At 40.9% G+C, this 12,442-nt stretch overlaps 1 protein-coding gene across 15 annotated transcripts in view; it reads left to right on the forward strand.

The window, feature by feature from the left end:
* DLGAP1 (DLG associated protein 1) overlaps positions 1-12,442 on the forward strand; it is a 396,907-nt gene that overhangs the window by 301,893 nt on the left and 82,572 nt on the right. For all 15 annotated transcript variants that reach the window (XM_054516701.1, XM_054516658.1, XM_036398012.2 and 12 more), the window contains 2 exons: positions 2,882-3,059; positions 5,955-6,195. In XM_054516701.1, coding sequence (XP_054372676.1) covers positions 2,882-3,059; positions 5,955-6,195 — 419 coding nt within the window. The remainder of the gene's footprint in view (positions 1-2,881; positions 3,060-5,954; positions 6,196-12,442) is intronic.

Below are 12,442 nucleotides of genomic sequence, written 5' to 3' on the forward strand. Positions count from 1 at the left end.
TCCCTTTTATTCTCCTTTTTTCCCCCACCACTACATCTAATGAAATAGAGATTGTAGCAATCAGTAAGCAAGGAGCCACCTCCTTCAACAGCAGCCAATTGCCTCCTCTCGTCTATACAGGAGAGGGAAGTGTTCACAGATTAAGTAGCCCCCTGTAAAATACAGTTCTGGATTTGTGTCAAACTAGCCAATTGCATAGTGAGGAACAAAACCAAAAAAAAAAGGCAGCTGTGCTGAGGACCCACATCTGAAAAAAAAAAAAAGGAACATCTACTTTTATGAGGAATTCCTTTGTTTTGAGCAGAGTTGCAAAAATAATATGCAACACTAATGCATACAGAAAATTCATTTCTATACTCTTTGTGATGGCTTTCCATGCCACTTCCATGAGTATCTTACATGATCTTTACTCTGGCTGCCACAGCAAAATCTTTGTGCTATGGATACTAGCTTTATTGGTTCCACTCTTTAAAGGGCATGTGCCTCAGCAACTGCAGATTTCTGTCTGGCAGTATCTGTGCACTGAATCTTGTGATGTGCTGCAGTCTTCTTGCAAGCTCAGCTAATCAGTGGGCAGCAACAAGCCCCAGGTGACGTATTTGACTAACTGGCAGCTAATCAAGCTGATTTGAATTTTGCATGTCACATATTGGCAGCAAACTGTTCACATCATAATCATAAAATACGTTTTGAACCAATCTAGGAAATGCATTTCAGGCAACGCTGATCAGTTTGCAGGTCTGCAGCGTGTGAAGTAGCTCACATGCATCAGAAAAATTATGTCTCCTGAACTATTCATTCATTTTTCTTTAATTCAATAACAGGCAATAATTTTTATTCCAAGAGTTACGTGGTTAGTGTTAGTTACCAAAATGCAGTAAACAAATGTAACCATTAGTAACAGTTGACTTTTTCTGCCTTTTTTTGAGTTGTTCGGAGCACCACTTATTCTGATGTCTAAAGAGGTTTTGTCACGTGGAATCAAGTGGTGTAAGGAGTCAAAGAGTATGGAAATGGCTGTTGTATTGCACTGTATGCACAGTGAAAATGGCAAGCAAAGGCTTTCTCTTCTTCCTGTGACAGGAGTATTGGGTAATTAGCAGAAGTTTATGTATTTTTATTAGGAAGTAATTAGCAGCCAGAGAATATGGTATTGTAGAGATGGCCTAGGTTTTATTACAGTATTGGATGATTCAGAAATAGACCCAGTTTCTGAACTACTTAGGTGAGTGATTACACAATGGAATTGTCCTCCCAAAATGCATTGACAATTACCAGAATTGTGCATGCCACTGGGAAATTGCTGATACTAATTACCATCATTAGATACTTGAATACAAAATATCTGCAAATGCTTCAGGAATTAGATGTAAAATGGATTCTCTTCTTTCAGGTCAGCTGTGCATGTATGTCTAAAGACTAGGAGACAAAGATTAAGCCTGTAATTAGGTTACAGATTTTTCTTTTATATACCTGTGAACATCTCTATGAGATTTACATTTTTAAAATGGAAAATTTAGTTAATATTTTACTTAGTTTGCTTTGTGATACATGAAGAATATTTAAAACTCAAAAAATACATCAAAGACTCGCCCTTTTGATACTTTATTAATTGATGAGTTCTTTCAAAAGACGGATCCCCCAAATTAATTGTATTTCATAGAAGTGTATTTCACTCACTTTTTGGGACTCACATCTTTGTAGGATGCCTCAGGTTGTGAAGACAGCACTTAGCCAGCACATTCAGAGGATAAAGCATCTCACAGGTGGAGGATTGTTCTAGCTGACTCTTAGCACATAGGGCAAGAAAATAGCAGAAGTACAAAATCCCTGGGGACTGTGGGGAGGGAGGGGGTTGGGGGAGGGTTTTTTGTTTGGTTTTGATTCCTTGTACATCTCACCTGTCACTTGTATTGAAAAACTAGGCAAAGTTATCACTTCAGAAATGCAACTGTTATCACTTCAGAAATGCAACTGTGACCTTTAAACTTCTAATTTGACATAGTTATGTAAAGCTACTTCCTTAGCATGCATTTTGTGTTGTGGCATGTTGACTTGTGGCTTAAGCCAAGTCTAAAATAAAATTTAAAGCATATCAAATCTTATCAGGTGGCCTATGCTGTTGGAGTGATTTTCCAGGTTAAGGCATACTATGAGTGCGTTTTTCATGGTTTCTATGATCTGCCTGCCCTGTTGGCCCATACACCCTTGAAAATCCCATGAGAAACAGTCCTGTTTCATGAATACATACATGAGAACATGTCAGATCACATCACCAGCAGCATTTTGAGATGTGGATGTTCATTTAATAAATTTAGAATCATCCAGCTGATCGAAGTATCAGGCCTCTTCCTTCTTTACCCGCCTCCCCAGCTGGTTTTGATGGTTGCTGCATTCATCTCTTTAAGGCCACAGGGCTTTCTCTGCTGCTCATCTCAGTGGCTTCTCTTGCTCTTTTAAAATCCTCTTGTGAAGTCATTTCAGTGTTGTCACTTCAAAAGTCCCACCTAGTGGGGGGGGTTGCTGGAGCTGGCTGCTGTCATTGTCAGTACAGTGTAAAATTTTTCCATTCTTCTGTCAGTAAAGCAAATGAATGTGAATTTGCCATTATGCTTAGACATGGTTTATGGAAAATTAAAAGGAAATCCTTTCCATCCTTTTCTCTTCCTTCCACCAAATAAAAGGGTGGCGTAATCCAAATAAAAGTACTGACATTGCCTTTATTTTATAAATATACAAGAACTGTGTCATGACTTGTTCAAGTCATGCTGTTCCAGTGAAAAACATCTGGTTATTCTCACTCCTGGTGAGGCCACTTGGATTTGATGGAACCTCTTTTTTCTTCCTTTCTTTTTCTTTTTTCCTCACCCAAATCTCCCAGGATATCCAGTGAACACTCGCCAAAGCTCCAGATCCGGAGCCACAGTTACCTGAGGGCGGTGAGCGAAGTCTCCATCAACAGGAGCCTGGACAGCCTGGACCCCGCAGGGCTGCTGACCTCCCCCAAATTCCGCTCCCGCAACGAGAGCTACATGAGAGCCATGAGCACCATCAGCCAGGTGGGTGACCTGCACCTGGGGCAGCCTGGAGAGCCAGTGTAACGCTGGGCACTGCTTGCAATAGGAGAAATTGGATTTTGCTTTAAGTGGTGCTCACCAGCCCATTTATCTGCACCTGGGGCAGCCTGGAGAGACAGTGTAATGCTGGACACTGCTTGCAATAGGAGAAATTTGATTTTGCTTTAAGTGGTGCTCACCAGCACTCTCATTGAACAGGGTTCTTAAGGATCTTGTGCTTAGCACCTCCAATCAATCAAAAATTTTTGAATGCCTCAAAAGAAAGTTTGTATGCTGAGTGAGGTGCTAATTTAAAATTAAGCTGTTAATAGTTTGTATTCCACAATTTTAATAGAGATTTTATTTTATGCATTCCTTACTTTGTATACCTCCAAACATTTCACTTAAATAGTACAAATATTACAGGACATGTATTAAGTGAAAAAATCTGTCTGTATTTTTGCTCTGAAATTCTGTAAGAGATCTTCATGCTCCTAAACAAGAAGAAAAATGAAGTCTACTGTGACAGATTCAGTTATGTGTTTTAATGTTATAAAATAGTCTGTCCTTGCATTCAACATGCTTGTACAGTTGAGTTCATAGGGAACAGATCTGGAAGAAGTGCAAAAGGGCCAGTACACCACGGGGCAGAGGGCCAGCAGTTCATCTGCTACATCCTCCAGCTCCTTGTTGTGATTTTTGGCTTGTTAACTTAAGTGGATCATTTGGGTAAATCACTTGGATGAAAGAACTTCCTTACACTAGTCCAGAAGTGCAGCAGGCAGGATTTGTGGTGCCAGATACTGATCCCTAATGACTGGCATACCAAATCATCACCATGTCAAAAAAGGTGTGTAACATCAGTGACACCAGGACTTCAGCTATGGCCCTAACAAATACATCTGCTATTCAATATAGAGCTGTAGCTTCCCTTTCTGCAGTCTTCTATATTTAGACATTCAGAGTACTTACCTGTGTATTTTGAAGTGAGGCACTTTGCATAGAGCATGGGCTGATGCTTTAAAAAGAGGGTTAGGATGTATCTGGGAGAAAACAGCACAGAAATTCATGTCTCAGAGGCAACTACATCAACATTAGGTCAGGTTACTTATTTAGCTGCATACCTAACACACAAAGCTGTCAGCCAAGGAGTGGTTATCCTTTGCCAAGGTGAACAAGTTTTTTTTTGTTTAAAAATGCATTAATTCAGAGATATTTACTTGAGGATTGGATATTCTCTGCTATTGTAAGATTATTCTTTTTGTTGTACTGCCTACTACTCTTCCAGGCTTTTTAAATAGTTTTCCTTTGAAAAAGTATATTTTGCTCTCTGAGATTTTTCAGTTATGTATACAAAGACTCCACAAAGCATTTTTCTTGGTAACATTAATCCTGGAAGAGAATTTCTAATGGGGGTTTTTTCTACCTTCCTAACATAGTCTTATCTTCTCCTGCTAACTTGGTCTTCTACATTCTTGAAAACTAACAAAATCCTCAAGTGATTGTTTCCATCTGCATGTCTCATACAGTGATAATTATTGTGCTTTAATGCCAAGCTCAGGGCTCAATGCTCAGTTTAGAAACATGAGCATCCATTAATAATTAAGCCAAGGTAAATGGTTTCCAGATTCTTAAGACCTGTAGGAAGTTTTTGAATGCTCTTTAGCCACCATGAGCACAAGTCTTTGTCACCACCTAGTGTCTGCTGCACAAAGGGTCTAAAGATTCCTTTGCATCTGCTCTGAGCCAGAAATTTAGTTCTACAGACATTTTTTCCCCAGCAGCAAAGCTGGTTCCCTTACCAACCTCCCATTCCTGTATTTGTTACCCTGCAGCTTTCCAGCCACTCAGGTTTTATCAGTGTGATTGCCTGTGGGTTGCATTGATAATCTACTGGGGTTAAGCTGACCCTTCTTGTTTTTTCCTCACCACACAATGAAAGTGTGATTTTTGTTTTACATGTAATGATCACAATGACCAATCATTCAACCTCTGCTGTGGGTCCTGGGTCATGTAAAACAGAAGCTGCTATGAGGGCTCCAGTCTTCCCACCAGTTTCAGAAGAGCGAAGAGCCCAAACTCTGCTGAATCTTTGCCAACACCTCTGTCTCCCCTTTTTATACATTATTTTTTTCCCCTCACAATTGCTGCTATGGGATGTCCCATTTATCTTTCATGTGCAAAGGGATCCTCTAACAGGTGCTGGCCGTTGTGCCACCGTAGCTTGAGAGTGTTCTACTGACTCCACGTGACATTTGCCACTAATTTTTCTTTATCAGAAAGAATTCCTGGGTTAGGCTTCCCTGCTCTCTGTCTGCCCCCGCCCTTATCTCTGTCCTTCAGCTGAAACAGTTTCTCCAAGCATAGGCTTTTTATGAGAACAGGCAGTCAGACTAAACAGCTATGTTTGCAAGCTACAGACTTAACTCAAAGATGTACATTTCACCTAAATCAAAATGGACTTCTACTCTGGAAAATTTCCACTCTGTCTCATTTCTCCCCGCTTTCCTAAAAATAAGTAAATTCTTTTACTTAATGCAAATCCCTATGACAATAAGTGTCTCTTAATGCTTTACCATGTACATTTGATAACGAGGTTAACATAGCTACTCGCTGTAGTATTCTCCAATTCCAAATTAGCAATACAAAGGATAACCCTAAACTTTCTCCAACTAATATTAACAAAACTACAATGGGATGACACAACTTCTTATTAAAGATCCCACTTGCATTTGGTGACCACCCAAAGATCACATCCCACCAGGTGATGATCCGCATTTTGTTTTATTCTTTGCAGAATTCTGGTTATTTCTTTTGTATCCTGTTGGACAGTAATTAGGGTTTGTGTGGAATATCCACGCACGGGCCGCACTGACCCTGCCGGGTGTCTGCCTGCAGGTGAGTGAGATGGAGGTGAACGGCCAGTTCGAGTCCGTCTGCGAGTCGGTGTTCAGCGAGCTGGAGTCCCAGGCTGTGGAAGCGCTGGATCTGCCCATGCCGGGCTGCTTCCGCATGAGGAGCCACAGCTACGTGCGGGCCATCGAGAAGGGCTGCTCCCAGGATGACGAGTGCATATCGCTGCGCTCCTCCTCTCCCCCGCGCACCACCACCACTGTGAGGACCATCCAGAGCAGTACTGGTGAGTAACACAGAGGGAAATCCAGAGGGGGGTGGCAAGGCAAGGTTCTTCCCGTGCATTTCCATCAGATCAAGCTTTTCTCTGCCAGATGCCAAGCTCTTAACGGAGTCTTGTGTTTCACCAGGGAGCTGGACAGACTAATCAGCCTCAAACCACACATAGACCAAGGCTGATGCCTTTGATATGGTTCCTTCTGTGTCCAAGCTAATTTATTCTGAGCTAAAAGCACACAGAAGGGAATTCCAAGGTCATGTCTCATCTTGTTATCCTCCCCAAAAGAGCAATCACAATTTGGCAAGGCTGAGCAAAGAAGGCTCTGGGTTGGCAGTTCTGCTGGCTGTGACCAGCAGAGAAGAGTGCCTCTGATGAGGTCTTCTACAAAGTTGAGGTGATTGTATAAGTTACTGGATGTGGTTTTTACTGGCTTGAAGAGACTGTTCCAGCTCTCTAGGCCCCATCTAAGATGTGAGAATGAAGAAAGGAAAGAAGGAAAGAAGAAGCAGTCTGCAGGTCAAAACGTGCATGTTCACATTTTGCTGTTACATTCTTTCTGCAGTTCAAACTATTCAAGCCTCGCTAGAGGAAGAGGTTTCGGTGTAAACATGAGACTTCTAATCTTCTTTTTAATGTTCGAGGTTGCTTTTCTTTTGGAAATAACCATGATGAATGTCAGATTTTGTCACCAAAATCGTGCTTAAGGGGAAGAAAAAACCAAGTAAAACCAAATTCCAAATCTGCCTCTCTCATTCAGGAAAGCAAGAGGCAGGAGCCATTACATGTGTGTGCTCTTCCCTGTGGCAAGATGAGAGAGAGCCTCTTTCTTTTGACTTCTGTGCAACCATTCCACTGTTTTACACAAGCTTCATTTACTATTCATGTACTGTTCATATACTAATCATGTTCTTGACTAATATTGGCTATTATACGTATTTCACTGTACCTGCTATCTCTTTTGCTGTATTTTTTCATTTCTGTTTTCTGTAAACTTTTGTCCTTCTGTGTGTTATCTCACAGGTGCAGTTGTTTATTCCTTGTAAGTCTTTTTTAAAGCTGCTTGTCAATTGTTCTGTGTCATCAAAGAACACTTTAAATCCTTTTACCAAAAATGTTCAGCTAAATTAAAGATTTTTCTAAAAGTAGCAAGTTAAACTACTGTTGGAAATATATTGGCAGTACATCACAAACATCAAAGCATTTTTAACAAATGCTGCAGAGAAGTTCTCATCTAAATCACTAAAGAAATAGTATTCACATGACAGCATTTCTGCTATAGAAATAGCCCTTGTGAGCACACAGGGTTTGCCCCAAACCACAAAGACAGGACTTGCATAAGGTGTGTGCTACTTCATTGTGTGGTATTAGTTTGTGTCAAACATATTCTGAGGCAAAAGCTGAAGGATGGGAGTTTTCAGGGATTTTTCAGTGTGTACTCATCTTTGTTAAATCAGCTTGGGTTGATCCCAAAGAGGGTTTTCTATTCTGTGAGAATGGCTTTGGTAACACTTTTCCTTTATAAAAATAACTGTGATCCTAAATACAGAAGAGAATAACTATTTTTCATTTTCCCTATGTAAGAGGTTGTTTCTGTCACTTAGGAAAATGATGCCCATGTCTGGGGATGATGATGTATAAATGGAGAAGGTTGGCTGTGTGTGCCAGCCAAAAATGCTGGAAAACATGAAAGAGGAAAATCTGTACTGTAAACTATCTCTTGTTTATGGTCCCTTTTTTGTAGTGAAACCATAGAGACCTGATCTCTTCTCTGGGTAGCTGGCTTTAATTAAAAAAATCATATGAACAAAACTGTGATATTGAAAAACATAATCCAGTGAGTATGTCTTGAGTTATTGCTTCTGTAGTCAGGGTGTTAAAAGCAGAGAGAAATGATTTGCAGTGCTCTCTGGACGTACATACAAGCATTAAAAGATTGCTGTGGATGCCTGTTTTCTGCTGTGGGAATTTTACTGAGTTATCTTTTTCATTTTCTAATTCTTGGGCTCCAAGGGCCCATCCCTTCCGCTGGTAGCCTTCCAGACAACTTGTCTCCTTTAGTACCTGACTTACATACCACTGTCTGCTTAATGGGTATTAGAATTTAATTAATTATATTCAAAAACAAGGTGCTGACTACCTTGGTGTTGCCTGTGCCTGGCTCACAGAAGAGAAATATAAAGGCAATGTTGATGGTTTCTATTTATATCTGCTTCAATAAAATGGAAAATGGAAAAACAGCTAGGCAGACATGAAGAAAGGAGAATAGTATCTCGGGTTTATCTCCACTGAGGTGATGTTGCAAATGTTTTTGTGGAGGCATGGGAGCAGTTATGATCTAAAAATGGTTTTAATATCCCCAAATCAGAGAACAGTCCTCCTGCCCCTAAAGTATCTCTGCCTGTTCAACCAAGAAAGATTCCTTTCATCAACATTAGCAATACCCTCAAGAATATGGCTTTTAATTCACTAATACCAAAGCTGTGATCATGCACTGATATTGAGAATCTCTTTGCCAGCTGAAAGTACAGGGAAATGCCAGCTTGATGGTGGAAAAGACAGGAGAGCTGTCAGTTTACTGGATTCAAAATTGTTCCTCTAGAGCAATGATCCACAGCTTTCCAGGGCATCTGGATAAAGCAAGAACTATGGACAAAAATCACACTTTGCCTGTTAGCCTTTGCGGTTGGGGTGGCAGCCTTAGGTTTTCATTTCCTTTCGTCACACAGTGTTGGCGGTTTAGTTCTGCAATCAGGAATTGCACCTCTAGCTCAGTTCCTGAGGATGTTCTCAGTCTGACTACAAATCTGTGCACTGACTATGGCACAGAGCTCAGCTAAGGGTGGCTGCCCACCTGGTGGCCTCTGCAGCCTGCACTGACTTTATGCTGCTGTGGGGATACGGAGGGGTGGCTGCAGCTCAGTGAAATAGCCCAAATGTAAAAATGGAAGTGGAGGCACAAACCTGATGTCACCAAAGGGGTGAAATGTTACACTATGAGTGGGGAGGAAAATCCTAACCTCACCAAAGTCTGCTACCAAATTTCCTCCTAATGTCCAACCTAAACCTTCTGTCCAACCAGGCACAGCTTAGGAATAAGTCCTCTCATGCTGTCACAGTTTGCCTGGGAGAAGGAGTCAATCCCCATGTGTGAGTCAATGCATACAGGTAATGATGGTAACCACCAAACCACAGCTGAAAGGCAAAGAGTAGAGTTGTTTCATTACCTCACCAACATGGCTGGGCAGCAGAGACACACATTTGTTCATGGCCTCTGTGGGGCTTAGTTCATCCTAGTGAAAAGGCACAGGCTCCAATAGGTTTAGTTCATCCTGGAGCACAGTAATGAGGGGAACCACTGCTTGCCCCAGGCATCAAAGGGCCTTACACATGTGTAATTTATCACAAGGCTGTGCTTTTATGATATTTCACTTCCAGCAGAACGCTCAAGCATGTCTGTGTGTTGTCTCTACACAAGAATTCTACTTCTCAAAACCAGCAGAGGATGAACAACACTGGGCATAATAAATAGACACTTGTTCCCACTCTGACATTCTTAGCATTCCCAGCTGCAAGGTCACTTTGAGCAAAAACTATTCCCTCCTTGCCAATCTTCCTGTTTTAACCCTTTCCTCCCAACACCCACCTGGCTACAAACTCCGTTTATCCTTGCTTTTAAATGAAGGGTTTTGGAAGGAGGAAGAGAAAATGCAATCTTGACATTTTATATGGAATTATAAATCACACACAGGATCACTGGGTTGGAAGAGATCTTTAAGATCATTGAGTCCAACCCAGCCCTAAAACCTCAACTAGACCATGGCACAGAGTGCCATATCCAGTCACACATCCAGGGATGGTGACTCCACCACCTCCCCAGGCAAACCATCCCAACATTTTATCACCCTTTCTGAAAAAACCTTTTTCCTAATATCCAACCTATATTTCCCTTGGCACATCTTGAGACTGTGTCCTCTGGTTCTGTCAGTTGCTGCCTGGTGAAAGAGACCAACCCCCACTTGATACAGCCATCTTTCAGGAAGTTGTGTAGAGAGTGATAAGCTCACCTCTGAGTCTCCTTTTCTCCAGGCTGAACACCCCCAGCTCCCTCAGTCGTTCCTCACAGGGCTTGTGTTCCAAACCCCTCACCAGCCTCATTGCTCTCCTCTGGATGCACTCAGGAGTTCTATGTAGTAAGCTCTGTGTCACAACTGCATCATGCCTTGAAAGTTAATCAGCTGAAAAGCTCTGTTCACCCTCCTATTTGCCCTCTCAGTATCAGAGGTACCCATGGAGGCATCCTGACCGGGGCCATCCCTGGGAGCAGGGCTGTGCAGGCCGGGAGGCAGAGCAGCCCTGAAGTGCTGACATATGTTATACACCATAGGCTGCACTAAAAATTAACACCCAGGTCATTTGAGCTCTTCAAAGGAGTTTAATGAGCTGTGAGTTATTACATAATTTGATCCCAGGTTATTTGCAGATGCAACTATTGTAGCTGAAGCGCTTCACAACAAATCCAGTCACTAAATAAGTAGCCTTTTAACAATTTTAAGTCTGTGAATCATTTCAATGAGCTTGAAGAATGCAGTAATTAAGAAACAATTAAATGTTAAAGGAGTCTAAAGAACATCTTTCTACCACATTTATTGTGTCTCTGTTTCTAAACTTTCCCAATGTAGCCGTGCATGATGCTTTGCTGTAAACAAACCTTGTGACATTGTGAGGGCTCAGGCATGGGCACACATGCATACAAATATATAATATAGTATAATGTACAAATATGTAATGATATCTCTCTAACAGAGCTCAAGTTGTAACATCAGGAAAAACTCTGCACTGGATTGCAATTCAGTTCCTATCCCCCGTAGAGTTAGGGGAAGAGAAATATCAGAGTTATCTGCAGCAATGCCATCTGGTGATTCTCAGTAATATTACACTTCTAAGCAAAATAAATAAATTTATTTTGCTTAAAAGCAAAATAAATAAAAATCCCAAGGAAATCATGCTGTGTAGCCAGCAGGTTAGAGAAGGACAGAGAGTTACCACAGTATATGCTAATTGCAGTCTTTCAGCTGAGCAAACCATTTTCCTTCCATTCATTGGAACATCTGATCAAGACAAGTCAGGCATTTTGTGGAAAATCTCTAAGGGGCTGCCTAGCCAATTAAAAAAAAAAAGCATATAAAATGCAAATAAGTCTAAAACCTGACTTGTGCCAGGCAGAATTCAAAAATAAAATCAAATCCTGTGGATAAGGAAGCTGTAACTGAGTGTATGCCAGATGCAAGTACTTTGGATTCCTCAGAGCTGTCCTTTCAGAGACTGCTCTGTTCAAAAGGAAACGACAAATTAGGATTTCACATGTGATTTCCAGTTGAAGCTAAGGTTGGTTTCTGGATCTGTAACAAAATTAGGATATTTCCACAGAAGGTCTGAAGAAATATGACTACATTAAGGCCTTCATGCAGATGTTGAAACTTAAAATAAATCTGAGGTTTGTAGAAAACGGTTTGACAAAGAATTTACATGGTTCATTTCCTCTCTTTCCTCGAGTAATCCTAAAACGTGTTCTGCCTTTGGATCTGCTATCAAATTGCTTAAATCAGCACTTTAAAATGTTTTCCTTTGCTAATGAGGATCTGACCTTGGAGGAGAACATTATTTCCAGTTTCAGAGGTGTCTTACTGTAGCTAGTATGAGTTTCATCTCTTCTATCCTAGTAGTCAGCTTGATGAATATTAAGCTCCACATCACACCAAAACCCACCATTTTTATGAAGCCAGTGAAGGCTTTTAATGAAAAATTCAGAAAGGGTGAGAAAAGGACTTTATTTTGTAGAGCATGGCCTAATTATTTTTTTCCACATTTGAAAACTTAGTTTGGAGGAATTTACAGCAGTCTCCAAATTTATAAATGTGTTTCAAATACAGGGAATTAAAAACCATTATTACCCTTTGGTATTCCATTTTTGCTTACTATTCTTACTCTTTATTTGCTTGATATGCTTCTAAACATTTGGGCTAAGGCTCATAGTGAGGTAAGAATGTGAGAAAGACCTTAATTATTCAAAACTATGAGCTTAAAATGTCTTGAATAAATATGTTGTCTTACTTTGTGAACACTTCCAGAAACATGGAACAACTCTGCTATTTTGTTGAGACGGCACTTGTTTGGTTGACTTCTCCAGCTGTCCAAACAACTTGGACATCTCCAAGATTGAAAATGGGTGACTCTGCCATTGGCCAACTCTGCC

The sequence above is a fragment of the Molothrus ater genome, chromosome 1 (genome assembly GCF_012460135.2).
Source record: "Molothrus ater isolate BHLD 08-10-18 breed brown headed cowbird chromosome 1, BPBGC_Mater_1.1, whole genome shotgun sequence".
NCBI lineage: Eukaryota > Metazoa > Chordata > Aves > Passeriformes > Icteridae > Molothrus > Molothrus ater.